At 41.4% G+C, this 23,607-nt stretch overlaps 1 protein-coding gene across 3 annotated transcripts in view; it reads left to right on the top strand.

The window, feature by feature from the left end:
- The first annotated feature begins 348 nt into the window (after positions 1 to 348).
- Positions 349 to 23,607, top strand: part of LOC128686632 (Adenosine deaminase acting on RNA) — a 60,006-nt gene continuing 36,747 nt past the window's right edge. For 2 of the 3 annotated variants that reach the window (XM_070080116.1, XM_070080115.1), the window contains exons 1-2: positions 556 to 752; positions 8,510 to 8,656. In XM_070080116.1, the coding sequence (XP_069936217.1) occupies positions 653 to 752; positions 8,510 to 8,656 (247 nt within the window). In that variant the 5' untranslated portion in view covers positions 556 to 652. Of the gene's footprint in view, positions 445 to 555; positions 753 to 8,509; positions 8,657 to 23,607 lie in introns of those variants that run through there. The other variant, XM_070080117.1, reaches the window with a different exon arrangement.

Here is a 23,607-nt window from a genome sequence, read left to right as displayed (position 1 = left end):
AAACGCGCTAAGCCACAAGGGGGGGGAAGGTTAAAGCCTACCAACTGAGTCATGAAGGCTGCACCTAACCTTGTCACCACCAGACAAGAATAGTTTAATCCATAAAATAGGGATTAAAGTAAAATCTGTGCACATGTATGGTAAGAGACAACACCTCTGTATATTACATTCTGTGCCGCACTAATTTTCCTAATAGCCTCTCCTAACAGTTGGGCAAGAGATACGTGGAGAAAACCCGAAACAGTCCTAACCTAAGCCATTTGTCTAAATTTCCCACGTAGGCGTCTGAGAGAGTAATAAGAAGTGTTGTAAGACATAAAAGCAAGATGGTGGCCACCCAAGCTAGGCAGTACCGCATTACTCCCCCAAAACACACTAAATACCCACGTCTCCTGCATAATTCTAATTAAACATGCATACCCTCAGTGCCACAATGTCCCACAGGTATGCATTCATGCACAGTTGTGGCTGAAGGATGCATAAATAATTAATTAGAAGTTGAATCCTTGGAGGTGTGTGGCAAGGAGCTGGGACAGCGCATGCGTACCAGGTCTTATAGATTTTGTTTACAAGTTTGTGTCCGCCATTGTCGGGGTCAAGCAAATTTTGTGCAATATTTCCCTTTTGGTGAGCTTCCGCGGCACCATTGATCATGGAGGACCACTCTTTCCCCGAAGAGCCCATGTGGGTTAAAGAAGAAGACCAGGGGGAGCGGAAGAATGCTGAAAAAGCGGCAAATAGAGATGGGAAAGGTGGGTTTGTTGGGTGGCGAGATGAAGCTTATCTGCCCGCCCACTGGTTGTGGGTGTCGAGGTGATGTTATCTGCCCGCCCACTGGTTGTGGGTGTCGAGGTGATGTTATCTGGCCGCCCACTGGTTGTGGGTGTCGAGGTGATGTTATCTGCCCGCCCACTGGTTGTGGGTGTCGAGGTGATGTTATCTGCCCGCCCACTGGTTGTGGGTGTCGAGGTGATGTTATCTGGCCGCCCACTGGTTGTGGGTGTCGAGGTGATGTTATCTGGCCGCCCACTGGTTGTGGGTGTCGAGGTGATGTTATCTGGCCGCCCACTGGTTGTGGGTGTCGAGGTGATGTTATCTGGCCGCCCACTGGTTGTGGGTGTCGAGGTGATGTTATCTGGCCGCCCACTAGTTGTGGGTGTCGAGGTGATGTTATCTGGCCGCCCACTGGTTGTGGGTGTCGAGGTGATGTTATCTGGCCGCCCACTGGTTGTGGGTGTCGAGGTGATGTTATCTGGCCGCCCACTGGTTGTGGGTGTCGAGGTGATTTTATCTGGCCGCCCACTGGTTGTGGGTGTCGAGGTGATGTTATCTGGCCGCCCACTGCTTGTGGGTATCGAGGTGATGTTATCTGGCCGCCCACTGGTTGTGGGTGTCAAGGTGATGTTATCTGGCCGCCCACTGGTTGTGGGTGTCAAGGTGATGTTATCTGGCCGCCCACTGGTTGTGGGTGTCGAGGTGATGTTATCTGGCCGCCCAGTTATCTGGCCGCCCACTGGTTGTGGGTGTCGAGGTGATGTTATCTGGCCGCCCCCTGGTTGTGGGTGTCGAGGTGATGTTATCTGGCCGCCCACTGGTTGTGGGTGTCGAGGTGATGTTATCTGGCCGCCCACTGGTTGTGGGTGTCGAGGTGATGTTATCTGGCCGCCCCCTGGTTGTGGGTGTCGAGGTGATGTTATCTGGCCGCCCACTGGTTGTGGGTGTCGAGGTGATGTTATCTGGCCGCCCACTGGTTGTGGGTGTCGAGGTGATGTTATCTGACCGCCCACTTGTTGTGGGTGTCGAGGTGATGTTATCTGGCCGCCCACTGGTTGTGGGTATCGAGGTGATGTTATCTGGCCGCCCATTGGTTGTGGGTGTCAAGGTGATGTTATCTGGCCGCCCACTAGCTGTGGGTGTCGAGGTGATGTTATCTGGCCGCCCACTGGTTGTGGGTGTCGAGGTGATGTTATCTGGCCGCCCACTAGTTGTGGGTGTCAAGGTGATGTTATCTGGCCGCCCACTGGTTGTGGGTGTCGAAGTGATGTTATCTGGCCGCCCACTAGTTGTGGGTGTCGAGGTGATGTTATCTGGCCGCCCACTGGTTGTGGGTGTCGAGGTGATGTTATCTGGCCGCCCACTAGTTGTGGGTATCGAGGTGATGTTATCTGGCCGCCCACTGGTTGTGGGTGTCGAGGTGATGTTATTTGGCCGCCCACTGGTTGTGGGTGTCAACGTGATGTTATCTGGCCGCCCACTGGTTGTGGGTGTCAAGGTGATGTTATCTGGCCGCCCACTGGTTGTGGGTGTCAAGGTGATGTTATTTGGCCGCCCACTGGTTGTGGGTGTCGAGGTCATGTTATCTGGCTGCCCACTAGTTGTGGGTGTCGAGGTCATGTTATCTGGCCGCCCACTGGTTGTGGGTGTCAAGGTGATGATATCTGGCCGCCCACTAGTTGTGGGTGTCGAGGTGATGTTATCTGGCCGCCCACTGGTTGTGGGTGTCGAGGTGATGTTATCTGGCCGCCCACTGGTTGTGGGTGTCAAGGTGATGTTATCTGGCCGCCCACTGGTTGTGGGTGTCGAGGTGATGTTATCTGGCCGCCCACTGGTTGTGGGTATCGAGGTGATGTTATCTGGCCGCCCACTGGTTGTGGGTGTCGAGGTGATGTTATCTGGCCGCCCACTGGTTGTGGGTGTCAAGGTGATGTTATCTGGCCGCCCACTGGTTGTGGGTGTCAAGGTGATGTTATCTGGCCGCCCACTGGTTGTGGGTGTCAAGGTGATGTTATTTGGCCGCCCACTGGTTGTGGGTGTCGAGGTCATGTTATCTGGCTGCCCACTAGTTGTGGGTGTCGAGGTCATGTTATCTGGCCGCCCACTGGTTGTGGGTGTCAAGGTGATGATATCTGGCCGCCCACTAGTTGTGGGTGTCGAGGTGATGTTATCTGGCCGCCCACTAGTTGTGGGTGTCGAGGTGATGTTATCTGGCCGCCCACTGGTTGTGGGTGTCGAGGTGATGTTATCTGGCCGCCCACTGGTTGTGGGTGTCAAGGTGATGTTATCTGGCCGCCCACTGGTTGTGGGTGTCAAGGTGATGTTATCTGGCCGCCCACTAGTTGTGGGTGTCGAGGTGATGTAATCTGGCCGCCCACTGGTTGTGGGTATCGAGGTGATGTTATCTGGCTGCCCACTAGTTGTGGGTGTCGAGGTCATGTTATCTGGCCGCCCACTGGTTGTGGGTGTCGAGGTGAGGATATCTGGCCGCCCACTAGTTGTGGGTGTCAAGGTGATGTTATCTGGCTGCCCACTGGTTGTGGGTGTCGAGGTGATGTTATCTGGCCGCCCACTGGTTGTGGGTGTCGAGGTGATGTTATCTGGCTGCCCACTGGTTGTGGGTGTTGAGGTGATGTTATCTGGCCGCCCACTGGTTATGGGTGTCGAGGTGATGTTATCTGGCCGCCCACTGGTTGTGGGTGTCGAGGTGATGTTATCTGGCCGCCCACTGGTTGTGGGTGTCGAGGTGATGTTATCTGGCCGCCCACTGGTTGTGGGTGTCGAGGTGATGTTATCTGGCCGCCCACTGGTTGTGGGTGTCGAGGTGATGTTATCTGGCTGCCCACCGGTTGTGGGTGTCGAGGTGATGTTATCTGGCCGCCCACTGGTTGTGGGTGTCGAGGTGATGTTATCTTGCTGCCCCCTGGTTGTGGGTGTCGAGGCGATGTTATCTTGCCGCCCACTAGTTGTGGGTGGCGAGATGAAGCTTATTTTGCTGCCCACTAGTTGTTTACCTGGACAGCTTACCTGGAGAGTTTACCTGGAGAGAGTTCCGGGGGTCAACGCCCCCGTGGCCTGGTCTGTGACCAGGCCGCATGGTGGATCAGGGACTGATCAACCAGGCTGTTATTGCTGGCTCTACGCAATCCAACGTATGAGCCACAGCCCGGCTGGTCAGGTACCGACTTTAGGTGCCTGTCCAGTGCCTGCTTGAACACAGCTAGGGGTCTATTGGTAATCCCCCTTATGTATGCTGGGAGACAGTTGAACAGTCTTGGGCCCCTGACACTTATTGTGTTGTCTCTTAGCGTGCTATTGACGCACCTGCTAGTCATTGGGGGGATGTTGCATCGTCTGCCGAGTCTTTTGCTTTCGGAGAGAATAATTTTCGTGTGCAAATTTGGTACTAGTCCCTCCAGGATTTTCCAGGTGTATATAATCATGTATCTCTCCCGCCTGCGTTCCAGGGAATACAGGTTTAGGAACCTCAAGCGCTCCCAGTAATTGAGGTGTTTTATCTCCGTTATGCGCGCCGTGAAAGTTCTCTGTACATTTTCTAGGTCAGCAATTTCACCTGCCTTAAAAGGTGCTGTTAGTGTGCAGCAATATTCCAGCCTAGATAGAACAAACGACCTGAAGAGTCTCATCATGGGCTTGGCATCCCTAGTTTTGAAGGTTCTCGTTATCCATCCTGTCATTTTTCTAGCAGATGTGATTGATACAATGTTATGGTCCTTGAAGATGAGATCCTCCAACATGATCACTCCCACGTTAGTTTTTTGCTCTATTGTGTGGCTGGAATTTGTTTTATACTCTGATGAAGCTTTAATTTCCTCATGTTTACCATATCGGAGTAATTGAAATTTCTCATCGTTGAACTTCATATTCTTTTTTCTGCAGCTCATTGAAAGATTTGGTTGATGTCCGCCTGGAGCCTTGCAGTGTCTGCATTGGAAGACACTGTCCTGCAGATTCGGATGTCATCTGCAAAGGAAGACACGGTGCTGTGGCTTACATCCTTGTCTATGTCAGATATGAGGATGAGGAACAAGATGGGAGCGAGTACTGTGCCTTGCGGAACAGACCTTTTCATCGTAGCCGCCTCAGACTTGACTCTGTTGACTACTACTATTTGTGTTCTATTTGTGAGGAAGTTATAGATCCATCTACCAACTTTTCCTGTTATTCCTTTAGCATGCATTTTGTGCTTCTTAGGACCCTTTCAAAGATTTTTATGATATGGGATGTTAGCACTATTGGTCTGTAGTTCTTTGCTATTGCTTTACTGCCCCCTTTGTGGAGTGGGGCTATGTCTGTTGCTTTTAGTAACTGTGGGACGACCCCAGTGTCCATGCTCCCTCTCCTTAGGATGTTAAAAGCACGTGATAGGGGCTTCTTGCAGTTCTTGATGAACACGGAGTTCCATGAGTCTGGCCCTGGGGCAGAATGCATGGGCATGTCATTTATCGCCTGTTCGAAGTCATTTGGCGTCAGGATAACATCAGATAGGCTTGTTTACCAAATTCTGTGGCTCTCTCTCAAAAAATTCATTTGGATCTTCGACTCTGTCTGGTTAGCGGCATGCTAAAAGCTGATTCATATTGGGACTTGAGTATCTCACTCATTTCCTTGCTATCATCTGTGTAGGACCCATCTTGTTTAAGTAGGGGCCCAATACTGGATGTTGTTCTTGACTTTGATTTGGCATAAGAAAAGAAATACTTTGGGTTTCTTTCGATTTCATTTATGGCTTTAAGTTCTTCCTGCGATTCCTGGCTCTTGTAAGATTCCTTTAGCTTAAGTTCGATGTTTGCTATTTCTCTGACCAGTGTCTCCCTACGCATTTCAGATATATTGGCCTCTTTTAGCCGCTCTGTTATTCCTTTCCATTGCCTGTAAAGGGAGCGCCTGTCTCTCTATATTTTACATCTACTCCTCTTTTTTTTTTAAAGGAATATGCCTTAAGCATACATCGAGTGCCCCACAGAGTTAATTTGTTTTAGGCAAAAGTTTGGGTTTGTGTTGCTTAGTCTATCTTCCCAGCTTATATCATTTAGGACTTGGTTTACTTGGTCCCACTTTATGTTCTTGTTATTGAAGTTGAATTTGATGAAGGCTACCTCATGACTGATCCCATTTTGTTGGTCTGGGGCTCCGCGCATACATGTCTGAACCTCGATTATGTTGTGATCCGAGTATATTTTTTTGATGTGGTGACATTTCGTATCAGATCATCATTGTTAGTGAAGATGAGGTCCAGTGTATTCTCCAATCTAGTAGGCTCTATTATTTGCTGGTTTAAGTTGAATTTTGTGCAGAGATTTAAAAGCTCGTGTGTGTGTGAGTTCTCGTCTGAGCTGCCTCCTGGTGTTATCACTGCAAGAACATTATTTGCTATATTCCTCCATTTTAGGTGCCTTAAGTTGAAATCCCCCAGGAGCAAGATGTTGGGGGCAGGAGCTGGAAGGTTTTCCAGACAGTGGTCAATTTTCAACAGCTGTTCCTGGAATTGTTGGGACGTTGTATCTGGAGGCTTGTAGATTATCACAATGGCTAGATATTGATTCTCGATCTTTACTGCTAAAACTTCAACTACATCATTTGAGGCATTTAGCAGTTCTGTGCAAATAAGTGACTCTGCGATATGCAGGCCAACCCTCCCCCCCTTTTGCCTGTTCACTCTGTCGCATCTGTATAGGTTGTAACCTGGGATCCATATTTCGTTGTCCAAGTGATCCTTTGTGTGGGTCTCTGTAAAAGCCACAAACATGCAATTTGCCTCTGCAAGCAGTCCACGGATGAAAAGTATTTTGTTGTTCGTTGCTGGCTTTAGACCTTGTAAATTTGCAAAGAAGAATGTCATCGGATTGGTGGTGTTGGTGGTACTGGGGGGTACTTTTTTTTCCGGCACTAATATCTGTATCTTTTGGTTTGGAGTGGAGGCCATTGACTGTGATTCCACTCCAGGAATGACTGGATTTGGTGTACGATTTCTGCCATTTCCTGCCAGTTTTTTCCCTTTCTGGCACTAAAAAACTTCTCTCTCTTCAGTGGCTGTGGCTACCCAGGTTTTCCCATGGTCTGGATGTTTTGTATCTTTTTGTCCCCTTTAGATGGTGTGCCTGGCAGTATAAGTTATAGCAATATAAGTTATAGTTATATGTGGGTGGTGAGATGAAGCTTATCTTGCTGCCCACAGGTTTTGGGTGTCGAGATGATGTTTATCTGGCCGCCCACTGGTTGTGGGTGTCGAGATGATGTTTATCTGGCCGCCCACTGGTTGTGGATGTCGAGGTGATGTTATCTGGTTGCCAACTAGTTGTGGGTGTCAAGGTGATGCTTGTCTGGCTGCCCGCTAGTTGTGGGTGTCGAGGTGCTTATCAGGCTGCTCACTGGTTGTGGGTGTCAAGGTGATTCTTCTTGTACAGTGTATAGCCCACTGGTGTGGGTGTAGAGGCAATTCCTCTCGCATGGCCCACTGGTGTGGGTGTCGAGGCAATTCCTCTCGCTCGGCCCATTGGTGTGGGTGTCAAGGCGATTCCTCTCGCACGGACCACTGGTATGGGTGTCGAGGCAATTCCTCTCGCATGTCCCACTGGTGTGGGTGTCGAGGCAATTCCTCTCGCACGGCCCGCTGGTGTGGGTGTCGAGGCAATTCCTCTCGCACGGCCCACTGGTGTGGGTGTCGAGGCAATTCTTCTCGCACGGTCCACTGGTGTGGGTGTCAAGGCAATTGGTCTCGCTCGACCCACTGGTGTGGGTGTCGAGGCGATTCGTCTCACGTGGCCCCCTGGTGTGGGTGTCGAGGCGATTCCTCTCATGCGGCCCACTGGTGTGGGTGTCGAGGCGATTCCTCTCGTGTGGCTCACTGGTGTGGGTGTCGAGGCAATTCCCCTCGCACGGCCCACTGGTGTGGGTGTCAAGGCGATTCATCTCATGCGGCCCACTGGTGTGGGTGTCGAGGCGATTCCTCACTGCTTTTTTTTTTAATTAGATTTCCTTTGAAGTCTGCATCTGACAAGTTTATTAAATTACAATATATCATTTAAATAAGAGTAAAATTGTTAAATCCTGGTTGATCAAGCAGCTGTACTAGTCAAACCCTGCCCAGTTCTGGGCTGAGGGAGTAGGGGCCATCAAAGCATGTCTAATACAGTGGACCCCCGCATAACGATTACCTCCGAATGCGACCAATTATGTAAGTGTATTTATGTAAGTGCGTTTGTATGTGTATGTTTGGGGGTCTGAAATGGACTAATCTACTTCACAATATTTCTTATGGGAACAAATTCGGTCAGTACTGGCACCTGAACATACTTCTGGAGTGAAAAAATATCGTTAACCGGGGGTCCACTGTATATGTCAGAAGTGAAGTTATGGTATTTCATTACTACTAGAAATAAGGTTGTGTTCCTAAGGTAAACCTAATATTTTTTATTCATGTAGTAGTCTCTCAGTTAAGAGTATACTGAGAATTTTAGAAAATGGTGGATATGGCTTTTCATAATTATGGACCCCTCATGTGCTTTTGTTCCAAACTTTATTTTAGTAGTATTTGCATCAAATGTTCTTCATAAAGTAGAATTAGTGGAAATTATAAAATGTACATGATAGTCCTTCAATTAGTGATTTAACATAGTTATGTTGGAGATTGTGATATACAGTACTCATTAAATTCATGTACTATGTACTTTTTTCATTTTATGGTTTAAGGAAAATATACTTTTTCACTTAGGAAATGGTGATGCTGGGCATCAGAATGGGCATAGAGATGGAGGGGGAGGTGTAATGGCAGGGCAAGAGAATGGGGAAGGAGACAGAGTTTCACCACTGAAGCGTAGCGCTACTAATGAAGTAGAGATGAGCGCAGAACCTCAAGGAGGTGAGTTGTAGCATGAATTAATGTTATTTAAAAATTTGTAAATTAATGGTGTCATGTAAGTTTTGTGTAGTACACTAAATAGTAATATATATAATGTTTTCATATGGTCTGGTACATAGTTGTAAAATAGGAATACATTAGTAGCCTTAATTCATAAGGTATAGTACTGTGGTTAACCCATAAACTGTGCAAACGTAGATCTACGTTTGCCCGCGTAGCGCTCCGAACGTAGATCTACTTTTTTTTTTTTTACATAAGAAACAATGTAAAATTGGATGTAGATCTATGTTCAGAGCACTACGCGTGCAATCTGCGTTTGGACAGTTTAAGGGTTAAGGAATTTTATTAAAAGTAGGATAATGTTGGTTAAATTAACCCTTTCAGGGTCCAGAGGCCAAATTTCAAAGTGTTCACCAGGGTCCAAGAATTTAAAAAAAAAAAAAATTATTTTTTTCTTATGAAATGGTAAATAATCTTTTTCTGAAGGTAATAAAACAAAAAGTATGAAATTTGATGGAAAATTGACGAAATTATGCTCTCGTGAATTTTGATGCATCAGCACTATTTATGCATTGGCGATTTTGCTGACTCCCATTTTAGGCCAGTTACATTATTCCAGTCGACCAAATTCTTAGCTATTTCACTAGTATTACTTCTATCGATTGAGCACAAGAAATTGCCAAGGTAACTGTTTCAAATACAAAATAAAATGATCGGAAATAGGTAATTTGGCCAATTTAACGCAAAGTTCATAATATTCCAATTTCAAAATAGGGTCCAGAATAAACAATGCAGGCATTCCTGGCACTAAACTAACATTTCCTCTGTTCACTAGCTATGTTTTCAGGCTTTACAAATGAATTCCATTTTGATCTTTTTATTCACATAATGTATTTTTATTCAACCCAAAAATAGATTTATTGTTATGCAATATTGTAATAATTGTATAAATAATATCAGCACTTTTGTGAACGTACATTAGACCCATCAGCTGGTGTGTATTAGAAGTGAGGTCATTCGTTTACTCTTGAACATCGGCAAAAATTTAACATTTCTGCTACTTTGAGCTCAGTTTCAAGCCATTTCCAGTACTAAAACCCATCAAAATCATCTCTATTTCTGTAATATATCTTCCATTCTATCAAATGAGACCAAGAAATCGCAATTACAACTATAAAAAACATTTGAAAAAACACTGCAAAGTCGCTGTTTTAATCGAAAATTACCGTCTCGGTTTTTTCTCTCATTATGCACTGTATGCTGCAGGATTTGTTTTATGTGGTGCACACATAGCACATAGATGTATTCTCTCATATCTAGGCCCAAATTTACTGCTCACAGCTTGTCAGAGCGAGCTGAGCTCATGGCGTACATCTATGGTATTGAACCTCAACTCAAAGCCATAGAACTACGGCACGGACCCTGAAAGGGTTAATAAGTGTTGATTCCCACTCCTATCTAACATTCTTGCACACACCTGCTGGATACTAAAGTCTACCACTTAGAACTTCCTTCACTATCCCCTCTAAACCTTCCAGGGATAAACTCAACATCTTCCCCAAGCCACAAATTTGTAAACCCTCTTTGGCATTCTGTATAACACTTAACATTCATTTTTAATCATGCAAAAATTGGCTAATAAAATACAATCAAGAATGATTGGTAATTATTTAGACTGTCCAAATAATTTAGGGTCTACTGGTCTATCTAATGACCTTGAAAACATCCAGTAAAAAAAAAAAACACCCTAGAAAACACCTTGTCTTTATTTTATCCCAGACTTTTTGAAAAATTCAACCATGCACTTTTCGTGGTATACTTTCCACTATAATTTTTACACACTTTTGTCCCGTTTCCCTTGGTAGAAAAGAAGTACATGGGAACCTTGACTTTTGAGTTTAATCCGTTCCATGACCTAGCTCCTAACTCAATTTGCTCGTATATGAAATCAATTTTCCTAACTTAAATTAATTGAAATTACATTAATTCATCCCAGTGGCAGGACAAAATATTTTAATATAATGCCAATATCAACTTTATGGCTTACTTATCTATCACAATTCATCTAATGACATAATAAACAATATAATTAACAGAGAAACATGATATATGCTCTAGAATGAATAATATAGGCCATAACATGACGAGTGATGATGGCAGTGGAAACGGTGGCAGCATCTGCCATTTACTCTCCCACTCTGACTATAGTATCTTCCCATGCTTTTATTATAACAGAAAACACTGAAACAGTGTATTTATAAATAAGAAATATTGTATAAAAACATAATACATTTTAATACACTATAGAATGTAAAGTAATAAACTGTTTATATAAAGTGTATAGTGTACACTTTATATAAACAGAGATGGAGCAGAGATGGTGGCGGAGGTTGAGGTTGGATGACAGTGCGGCGTATGATGTCAGTCGCCCTATAAACCTCCAACATTGAAGGAATTAGTTTTGTTTCATCCTTTTTCTATCACTTAAGCGCTCTGAATATAGATCTACGTTCGATTTTACATGCTTTATGTAAAAAAAACGTAGATCTATGTTCAGAGTGCTACACAAGTGAGCGTAGATCTACGTTTGAACAGTTTAAGGGTTTATAAGTACATTTGCATCCAAGGCATTCTCGTCTTGTTAATCTTTCTTCAAAATGTTTTGTATTCTCAGCAAACTTTACTGTCAAAGGCTTTTGCGCACTACTTTTCTTTTTAATCTTTCCTTATCTCTACAAGTATTCTGCCTTGTGTATATCACTTTTATATTGTGAAAACCTCTCGTGCTAAATTTATTCAACCATACCACCCTCTTGGCCTTATTCCACCAATCATTTCCTTTTTCTTTTTTTTTTCTTTCCCATCTGCATGAAACCTCCTATAACCATAAATCTCTACCGCACACACTAGCACTGCACTCTTTGGTCTACCTCATTTATCTTCGACCTCAGTACCTGTACTCTCTCTAGCCCACCTTTCGGTAATTGCACGTAGCACCTACTAATTGCATCCTTTGTTATTTAGTTCATTCATTTTCACTTCTGTTGAACTTCTCTGTTATACATCTGCCTCATACTTTTACTGTAGTTACCAGTAAATAATGCTGTGATAAAATGGTTACTCTTAAATATCATCTATGTATATTATAACCACACACATTTAACCCTTAAACGGTCCAAATGTATATATACGTTTTTTCAACATTTGAAAGTATGAAAAAAAATGTACACCTACCATCCGACTTACGACCTGCTCGACTTACGACCACTCGACTTACGACTGTGTTTTTTATGCCAAATTTCTGGGAAATTTTCTGTTTTATCCTAAACCTTACAGTATAAAATACAGTACTAACAACATAAAAAGTAAAGTAAAACATGAAATACCAAAATAAAACAATAAAATAAAGTCATTACAAAAATGTTTTGTTGATACAGGAGGGCCCCGCTTTACGGCGTTCCGCTTTACGGCGTTCCGCTAATACGGACATTTCAAATTATGACCAAAACTCACTATACGGCTCCCCCCACCTGACTTTCTAATACGGTCACCGTGCCCCACCCTGTTTGTTTACATTCTCCATGAGCTCAGTAAGCACTAAGTCTCTCCATTTTGTCTGGAAACTCCAAAATTTCAAATGTTTTTAAAAGTTATTTCATATTTTATATATACTCTGATAATTATACTTATGTATACCTGTACCTAAATAAACTTACATACATCGAGTCATTTAAATGTCGTATATTACGTTAATATACACATTTTCATTAATCCATCCATGATATTTTTTTCAAAATTATATAATAAACACGATGCATAACATATAAATAAGATAAATACACCCCACAGTAGAATAAATAAACAAATGTGAGATGTGAGCAGACGACTTGCACAAGTGGTGATAATAACAATACTGAGTCTCATTAAATGTCGTATATTACGGTAATATACACATTTTCATTAATCCATCCATGATATTTTTTTCAAAATTATATAATAAACACGATGCATAACATATAAATAAGATAAATACACCCCACAGTAGAATAAATAAACAAATGTGAGATGTCGTAGCAGACGACTTGCACAAGTGGTGATAATAACAATACTGAGTCTCATTAAATGTCGTATATTACGGTAATATACACATTTTCATTAATCCATCCATGATATTTTTTTCAAAATTATATAATAAACACGATGCATAACATATAAATAAGATAAATACACCCCACAGTAGAATAAATAAACAAATGTGAGATGTCGTAGCAGACGACTTGCACAAGTGGTGATAATAACAATACCGAGTCTCATTAAATGTCGTATATTACGGTAATATACACATTTTCATTAATCCATCCATGATATTTTTTTCAAAATTATATAATAAACACGATACATAACATAAAAAGATGATAAATACACCCCACAATAGAATAAATAAACATAAATATAAGATGTGGGAGCCACATAACTTGTACAAGTGACGGCAAGAATAACATTTTCTCTAATCTAACATAAGAGTAAATGTGTTACTGGGGGTAACTGTAGAAAATTATTCCTTTCGTATGTATGTAAGTAAGTTTATTCAGGTATACACAAATACAGTTACATAGATTATCATACATAACAACATACGTGTAGAGAACCTAGGATAACCCAAAAAAGTCAGTGTGACTTATTTCCATTGCCTTCACTCAGAGCTTCATTTCTTCTCAAAATGATGTTACATGAGAATGGGAGTGTTCTTCTTTATTAATTCTACCGTATCAATGTAGAGACAACCTGTACACAATGTAACTTGTACACAAACCAGACGTGTACATTTCGTTTGTTTACAAAACTTACCTTCCCCTGGTTTGTTTACATAACTGCGCCTGCCCCCTCTCATGTACTCATTCTTTCTCTCTCTCATTTATTCGTTTTATCTCATTTACTTACTCCTGACCCTACATTAAGACTACAAATATTTTAAGGTAAGTAATGAGTGAACTGTATATACATTTTATCGCTCTGGGATGCTTAAATATCATAGAATAGTATGTGTGGGTGGGGTGGCCTGGTGAGGCTATTACAATACATACCACACTTGATTTCTTACAATAAATACTACTTGTCTCACCCTAGATTAAGACTATAAATATTTTAAGGTAAGTAATGAGTGCACTATGTGTGTATTGTACCTTTTTATTGTTTTTTGATGCCTGGTTCTATTGCTAACTTAATATATGTTAGTGTAAACTTGTTATCTAGTGTTTGTATGCATTTATAAGTGGAAAAAAAGGGTGTTCCACTTTACGGCGATTTCCGCTTTACGGCGGTAGCCTGGAACCTAACCCGCCGTATAAGTGGGGCCCTACTGTATTCAGTAGTAAAGTTCGACTTACGACCATTTCGACTTACGACTGGTTTCTCGGAACCAAACTCGGTCGTAAGTCGGATGGTAGGTGTACATCATCATTTTTTTTTTTTTTACATTTGAAAATGTGTAAAAAACTTTTATCTACATTTTTTTTTGTTATTTTTGAAAATATGTAAAAAAACATAGATCTACTTTTGGAGCACTACGGATTTGAACGTCGATCCATTTGGACCGTTTAAGGGTTAAACAACCCTGCTTTAAAATTTCCTCATTGTCTTGAATGTAATTGATGTGGAAGATAGGGTTACTAGCCCCCCTTGCTCTCAGTATTTTAATAGTGGCTGCTGATGCACATTGTTTACAGAGGAAGGATTTTAACCCATTTACCTACAGTTTGTAATTTGAGAGGAAACACTACAAAGACATGGACTATTAAGACAGAAAGAAGAGAACTCACATGAGGGTGTGTATTCATACATGTGCAAAAGATTTACTTTCATAGAAAAGCAATGTAGGAATACCAAATAGTAACTTTTATGGCTGTAATACAGTGATACCTTGACTGACGAGTTTAATTCATTCCATGACCGAGCTCGTAACTCAGTTTGCTCGTATATCAAATCAATTTTCCTCATTGAAATTAAATGAAATGCCATTAATCCGTTCCATCCCCCAAAAATCAACCCCAGGGGCAGGAGAAAATACTTCAATATAATGCTAATATCAACTCTACGGCTTATTTATCTATCAGAATTTATTTTATGACATAATAAACACTATAAGTAACATAGAAACATGATATACACTCTAGAGTGAATAAAATAACCATAATATGGTGAGTGTCCAGGACCAGTCCGAGCATATAAAATCATTACTGCTCCTTCCTATAATGTGTTCTTTGGTCCTGGGTAAGAGAAAATTGAGGTTTTGAGAGGCTAACTGCACTAGATCACTAGTGCAGTGATATATGAATATCTCAGAAGTAAGTTATTGACTTATTTCATGAAGCCCACTATTTATTATTGAAGTACAGTAGACTGTCGTTTAACATGGTTTTGTCTTGCACGTTTTGGATGTAGCACGATTGAAGAATTGCGGCATATTTTTGTTTAACACTTTGAAAAATTAGTTTAACGCGGTTGTGGGAGGGGAAAAATTTTGAATGCTGCCGGGCGGTATGGTCTGTGAGTTACACCATTGTGTCAATGGGGGAGACCTGCTGCAATGCCATCCCCCGCCTCCCTTAGCCACCCACACCCACCAACACCACCCTCCCATCCTTCAATTCGGTTCATACACGTGTAGGACGACGATACTCAGGAAGCTCAATGTGTTTATTTACATACAGTAAGGCCCCGCTTTTTGGCGTTTTGCCTTACGGCATTCCGCTAATACGGCGATCTCAAATTATGACCAAAACTTCTCTATACGGCAAGTGGTCTTTCAAATATGGTGCATGCCACCTGGTTTGTTTACATTCTCCATGAGCACATCTCTCTATTATTCACAAAAAAATAGAAGAGTACTGTTATGCAGACTACTGCATTATTTTAATAATTGTATAAATAATGTCAATCCATTCTTGACTCCTTACTGGAATTTGGACTGGCAGGCGGACAGGTATTGGACGGTGACGTCATTTGTTTACTCTTGAGCTTCGCTAAAGAATAGAACATTTTCGCTACTGTGAGCGCAATTTCAAGGTACTTTTCGTCATGAAAGCAATCAAAATCATATCTATTTCTGTAATATATCTTTCATTCTATCAAATGAGACCGAAAACATGAGAACATAACCATAACAACCATACAAAAATATACCGCTAAGCGGCCGCTAATGGCTGAGAAGTGAACTCTGCTATTTATGGTCTGATTTCTTTCATTTTTGGTGTACGTGAAGAAGTATCTTTCCATCATACATTGCCCAAGTTTGAATAAGATAACCCAACAAACAACTGAGAAAATAATATAATAATAATAATATCTTTATTTACTACATGTACAAGGTATACAGGCCTAGCTGACATCAGTGACATACTACTGTATAGAAAGGCACTTGTTATGCTGAGTATTTCAAGAAAATTAGGTAAGTGTCCCAGGATAACACCCACACTAGTCGGCTAACACCCAGGTACCCATTTACTGATGGGTAAACATAGACAACAGGTGTAAAGAAATACGCTTAATGTTTCTACCCTGGCTGGGAATCGAATATTTACCAAAAATCATATATGGCTAACCCAAGCCAGGTACTAAAAATAAGCCACGTTGACTTTTTTGGGGTTATCCTAGGTTCTCTACACATATGCTGCTATGTGTGATAATCTATAGAGAGAAAACTTTTTTGTTTCATGTTTATGGTGGAGTACGAGTGTATATCATAGTTAGCCCTGTGCTGCACTCCATTTTCAAATATATAAGCCTCCAAGACAAGGATAGGAGAATGGTATTTGTATACCATATCCTCTTCATAACTCTGTTGAACTACTCGGTGTTATGCCAAATATTATTCATTCTGAAGTATTTAAAATGTTTTATGTTATTTATATTGTTTCTTATGTCATATTAGATCAATTGTGATAGGCAAATAAGCTGTAGTGTTGATATTAGCATAATAATAAAGCATATTCTCCTGCTTCATGAGACTGAGCTCATGGCAACCGACAGTGGCTTCAAAGCCACCTGATGGATAATGTACTGTGTAGGTGCTTTACATAATGAGAAACATTTCTTTTATTCATTGGAACCATGGCTAGGGCTAAAAGTAAGCAGGTTAAAACAATAAATGGAGAAAAAGAAATTGGAATGACTTATGCAGCAAGTAGCGCCACCAAACAGTACCAGCAGGTTGGTGTGGCGACCCTGGAAATTTGAAATTATGCTAGCCAAAATTAGTGCCGAATAACTGATTGCCGGATTTGTGATGGCGGACCTGTATATATACGTCAAACACTGTACCTCGTAAGACGTATATGTACGGCCGTGACAGTCAAAGGGTTAAGACTAGAAATATTTTGAGGTAAATAATGAGTGTACTGTGTGTGTATTTTACTTTTTAATGCCTAGTTCTATTGCTAACTTAATATGTTAGTGTAAACTTGTTATCTGGCATTTATATGCATTTATAAATGGAAAAAATGGAGTTCTGCTTTTCGGCGAAGTCTGCTTTCCGGCAGTAGCCTGGAACCTAACCTGCCGAATAAGTGAGGCCCTACTGTACATATTTCTTATTTTCATTGCCATATGGTGAATCTGCCAAGCAATCATGGCACTGATTTGACTGAATGACTTACTTGACTGAATAGCTTACTGACTTGATTGAATGGCACACTGACTTTATGCACACTCCAATACAACCATTGACTTCATTACCAGAACCTCTACCATCCACTTCTGCTGACAACCAACAACCATCCACCTCAGCCCAGTAGGGCAACACCATCAATATCCACTCTCTTCACAATCATCCACAAACACCATTACCCACAATTTAAGGTAAGAAATACAGTGGTCCCTCAATTATCGTCCTTAATCCGTTCCTGGAAGTGGGACTACTATCGAAATAGACGATTTTCGAATCAATTTTCCCCATAAGAAATGTAAACACAATTAATCCGTTCCTGACACCCAGAAGTATTAAAACCAAAAAATATTTTACATGAAATATAGAAGTAGTACATAAACAATACAATGGGACATGATGAATGAAAAATTTATCAGCATAACACTTACCTTTATTGGCAATTCTTCTTAGTGTATGGAAGACTGGAGGAGGAAATCCCCACTAGCATTAGCACAGAACGTGAGTGTCAGCCTGTCTTTCAAAGGCTTGTGTCCTGGCAGTGCCTTTTCTTCCTGAGCAATGTAGGTTCTCTTTGGCATTTTCTTCCAAAAGAGACCTGTTTCGTCACAATTGAACACTTGTTCAGGTTTCAGTCCTTCAGCCTCTATGTACTCATTGAATTCCTGCACATATTTTTCAGCCGCTTTTTGGTCCGAACTGGCAACCTCACCATGCCTTGTCACACTGTGTATGCCAGTACGCTTCTTAAATCTCTCAAACCAGCCTTTGCTGGCCTTAAATTCACTCTCATCACCACTAGCTGCAGGCAATTTCTTTACCAAATCGTCATGCAACTGCCTAGCCTATTCACAAATAAGCGACATCATAAGACTATCTCCTGCTAATTGTTTCTTGTTTATCCACACCAATAATAACTTCTCAACATCTTCGAGTACTGGTGATCTCATTTTTGTCAGCATATTTACCCCTTTTGCAACAACAGCTTCCTTGATTTCTTTTTTCTTGGCTATGATGGAAGATATGGTTGTACGGGTTTGTTATACATCCTGGCCAGTTCGCCTACACGTACGCCACTTTCATATTGTTCAATGATGTTTTTCTTAAATTCATTCGTATTTCTCACCTTCTTTACCAAAGGCTTGGCACTAGGAGCTTTCTTTGGAGCTATGGTAGCTTATTTAGCACTTGCAAGCACTAACATGAATGGAATATTATGAAATATTTTGTATGAACACGTTAGGAGACCGTCGCTCACTGGTAAACAATGGCACACTGGCTGGGAAGGGAGGACAACGCCGCTCAGAGCCGTGAGTACGAGTCCAGGACGAAGGACGATTAGCGAGTTAACGGACCATTTGCGAGTCAATGTTTCGACGAAATAACGCGACTATTTCCGAAATGGATGACTTTCAGGCCGGACGATTATTGAGAGACCACTGTACTACTATTTCTATTGCATTTGTGATGTTAAGCAGTAATATATGACAATACACTACAGTTACATCTTTCTTCTTTCAACAAATCGGCCGTATCCCACCGAGGCAGGGTGGCCCAAAAGGAAAAACAAAAGTTTCTCCTTTTACATTTAGTAATATATACAGGAGAAGGGGTTACTAGCCCCTTGCTCCTAGCATTTTAGTCGCCTCTTACAACACGCATGGCTTACGGAGGAAGAATTCTGTTCCACTTCCCCATGGAGACAAGAGGAAATAAACAAGAACGAGAACTAGAAAGAAAAAAGAAGAAAACCCAGAGGAGTATGTATATATATATGCTTGTACATGTATGTGCAGTGTAACCAGAGTGTAAGTAGAAGTAGCAAGACATACCTGAAATCTTGCATGTTTATGAAACGGAAAAAAGGACACCAGCAATCCTACCATAATGTAAAACAATTACAGGCTTTCATTTTACACTCACTTGGCAGGACGGTAGTATATACCTCCCTGGGTGGTTGCTGTCTACCAACCTACTACCTTTATACAGTTACATATTCACTTTCATTTTGTAAGATCTGGAGATCTAAAAAAAAGTTGTTTGGCTTTTAGGGGGCTCCCAGGAACATAACTCTATCTTTCCCATGAGTTCTTTGTTCGTCTAACATGGTTTTGTCTAATACATATAGAGTTTTCAGGAGCGTAACTACTGTGTTAAATGACGGTCTATTGTAAATGCAATAATTTTGACAGGAATCATAAAAAATGATTGTTCTACAATTTTTTTTTTTTCAACAAACCGGCCATATCCCACCAAGGCAGGGTGGCCCAAAAAGAAAAACGAAAGTTTCTCTTTTTAAATTTAGTAATTTATACAGGAGAAGGGGTTACTAGCCCCTTGCTCCCGGCATTTTAGTCGCCTCTTACAACACGCATGGCTTACGGAGGAAGAATTCTGTTCCACTTCCCCATGGAGATAAGAGGAAATAAACAAGAATAAGAACTAGAAAGAAAATGGAAGAAAACCCAGAGGGGTGTGTATATATATGCTTGTACATGTATGTGTAGTGTGACCTAAGTGTAAGTAGAAGTAGCAAGACGTACCTGAAATCTTGCATGTTTATGAGACAGAAAAAAGGACACCAGCAATCCTACCATCATGTAAAACAATTACAGGCTTTCGTTTTACACTCGCTTGGCAGGACGGTAGTACCTCCCTGGGTGGTTACTGTCTACCAACCTACTACCTAGATGTTCTACAAATGGCTTGTGGAATATTGGAAATATTCCAAATATTTGGGAATTTGTGTGGGAGTAAAGGGCAAGATATTTTGCAAATGTCAAAAACTTACCAACTTTACTTTTTTGTAGCATAACTAAAGATAATTAAACGATTACCTCCAGTGAGGACAACGCACTAGCATTGTTTTACAAGTATCAGGTCCCAAAACCACCTCTCATGCCATTTAGGCCAGGGTTCTTGCCAGATGTCATTTTTAGTAAATATTTTTTTTTTCGCTTGTTACACGGATTTTGGCTCACAACTCAAAACAAAAAATTGACCGAGCAATTGCTCGTAACTTGGAAAACTCGTAAGTTGGGGCACTCGTAAGTCATGGTACCACTGTACATCCTTAACCCTTTCACTGTCGGCCCCGTAATATTATGGCTTGCAAACCATTGTCGGTCCCGTAGTATTACACCAAAATTCTAGTGGCTTCAGATCTTGTGGGAGAAAGCTGGTAGGCCTACATATGAGAGAATGGGTCTTGAGTGGTCAGTGTGTGCAGTATAAAAAAAAATTCTGCAGCACGCAGTGCATGAGAAAAAAAAGTGACCCTGTTTTTGGTTTAAAACACTTTGTGGTGTATTTTAGTATGGTATTTATGGTTGTATTCTTGTTTTCTTGGTCTCATTTGATAGAATTGAAGCTTATTTACAGAAATAGGGATGATTTTGAATGGTTTGCAGACTAAAAGTACTTTGAAATTGGGCTCAAAGTAGCAGAAATGTTTGATTTTTGCCAGTATTCAGGAGTAAATAAATCACGTTGTGTGCCCAATACACGTCAACTGGTTGGTCTGATATGCTTTCACAAATGCGCTGATATTATTTATACCATTTTTACATAATGCAGTAGTCTGCATAACAGTAAATCTTCTATTTTTTGTGTGAATGAAAATTCAAAATGGAAAGCAAGCGTAATATAAGAGGGGCCTGGAGATGTGGCTGATGAACAGAGAAAATATTATTTTAGTGGTAAGAATGTTTGTATTGGTAAATGGGCAGTTTCTTGTATTCAGTCAGTAGAACAAATGGAGTTCTAGTGAAATAGCTATGAGTTTGGTCGACTGGAACAATGGAATTGGCCGATAATATTGCTCAGAGTGGGAGGAATCACCGATGTGTAAACATTGCTGAGATTGCTAACTTTGCGAGAGCGTAATTCTGTAAGTTTTACATCAAATTTCATACTTTTGGTGTCATTACCATCAGAAAAAAATTCTCTATCATCTCATAAGATTTTTTTTTTTTTTAAATTCTTCAACACTGAGAGCAAGTTTGTCAGCAGGGGTTTTGACAGTGAAAGGGTTAAGCACATAGTAATATAAACATTCTTTGAGAATGTGATCTCAGACCTTGCTCTGCTTGTGCCTAATTGGACTGTTAAAAGAAATTTAATACCTTGTCTAAAATAAGGATCTTTTGGAGTGTCATATTGTGCATGTAACACTTGTATAATAATGTTCATAGAATTCCCGACAATACGTTAGGCAAAAGGACACTAAGTGCAGCTAATGTGACATATATTGTGGCATTAGTTGCACTTGTCTTTTTACCTAACAACACTTGTTTAATTATTTTATTATTATTATCACACTGGCCGATTCCCACCAAGGCAGGGTGGCCCGAAAAAGAAAAGCTTTCACCATCATTCACTCCATCACTGTCTTGCCAGAAGGGTGCTTTACACTACAGTTTTTAAACTGCAACATTAACACCCCTCCTTCAGAGTGCAGGCACTGTACTTCCCATCTCCAGGACTCAAGTCCGGCCTGCCGGTTTCCCTGAACCCCTTCATAAATGTTACTTTGCTCACACTCCAACAGCACGTCAAGTATTAAAAACCATTTGTCTCCATTCACTCCTATCAAACACGCTCACGCATGCCTGCTGGAAGTCCAAGCCCCTCGCACACAAAACCTCCTTTACCCCCTCTCTCCAACCTTTCCTAGGCCGACCCCTACCCCGCCTTCCTTCCACTACAGACTGATACACTCTTGAAGTCATTCTGTTTCGCTCCATTCTCTCTACATGTCCGAACCACCTCAACAACCCTTCCTCAGCCCTCTGGACAACAGTTTTGTTTAATTATGTATGTGCATAATGTTTGATGAATAAACTGTAAATAGACACACCACCAATAAATTGTGTATGAATCAAATTATGTATTAGTCCACTGTATTAAACTATACTTTTTAAAAAATCTGATTTTAAAATGCTTTACTGACTATAGTAAATTACCTTATGACAGTAACACCTTTAAATAAAAGTATCATGACATACATGTAAATAGGCATCTCTGTGTAAAAGTATATATACTATGACATATACGTATATACAGTGGACCCTCGGTTATCGACCTTTTTTTCGGCTTCCTATTATTGGTTGTTATTTCGCCTGTCAGCTGTATGGGACGCATCAACATGCTGCCGCCATCCGCTTGTGTGTCAGTCTGGCTTTGTCTCTGGGCAAGTGAGGAAGCTTCTGCTTGTTCATCCAAACATTTCACTATAATCTATTGTTTTTTGTGGTTATTGATTAAGTGCAACTGCGAAATAAGTAACCATGGCCCCAAAGAAAGCTCCTAGTAAAGTTCCTTTGGTAAAGAAAGTGAGAAACATGATGGAATTTAAGAAAGAAGTTATTGAAAAGTATGAGAGTGGTGTTCGAGTGCTAGAACTTGCCAGGATGTATGGGAAAAACAAATCAACAATCACTTCTATCCTGGCAAAGAATGTAGAAATCAAGGAAGCTAATGTTGCAAAAGGAGTAAATGTGCTAACGAAACAAAGGTCACCAATAATGGAGGATGTGGAGAAGTTATTGTTGTTGTGGATCACCGAAAAATAATTAGCGGGAGATAGTGTTGTGGAGTCTATTATTTGTGAGAAGGCAAGGTAGTTGCATGCAGATCTTGTAAAGAAAATGCCTGGAACAAGTGCTGCTGTTAGTGAATTTAGGGCCAGCAAAGACAGGTTTGAGAGATTAAAGAAGCATAGTGGCATACACAGTGTGGTAAGGCATGGGGAGGCTGCAAGTTCTGATAAATGTGTGGCTGAAAAAATTTTGCAGGAATTCAAGGGGTACATAGAGGCTGAAGGATTCCTCCCCCAACAAGTGTTCAGTTATGACGAAACAGGCCTCTTTTGGAAGAAAATGCCAAGAGGACCTACAGTACGCAGGAGAAAAAGGCACTGCCAGGACACAAGCCTGTGAAAGACAGGCTTACTCTTTTGTTCTGTGCTAATGCTAGTGGGGATTTCAAAGTGAAGCCTTTACTGGTGTATCACTCTGAAAATCCCAGTGTGTTCAAGAAAAACAATGTCGTCAAGAATAGATTGTGTGTGATGTGGAAAGCTAATAATAAGGCATGGGTCAAAAGGCACATTTTCAAAGTGGGTCAATGATGTGTTTGGCCTCCAGTGTGAAAAAATACCTCCTGGAACATAAATTGCCACTCAAGTGCCTCCTGGTACTGGACGGTGCTCCTGCTCATCCTCCAGACTTGGAAAACCAATTGTTTAGAGACTTCTATTTTATAACAATGAAGTTCTTACCTCCTACCA

The sequence above is a fragment of the Cherax quadricarinatus genome, unplaced genomic scaffold (genome assembly GCF_038502225.1).
Source record: "Cherax quadricarinatus isolate ZL_2023a unplaced genomic scaffold, ASM3850222v1 Contig153, whole genome shotgun sequence".
Lineage (NCBI taxonomy): Eukaryota > Metazoa > Arthropoda > Malacostraca > Decapoda > Parastacidae > Cherax > Cherax quadricarinatus.
The sequence above is the reverse complement of the archived record's forward strand: the minus strand, read 5'-3'. Positions and strand labels throughout refer to the sequence as shown.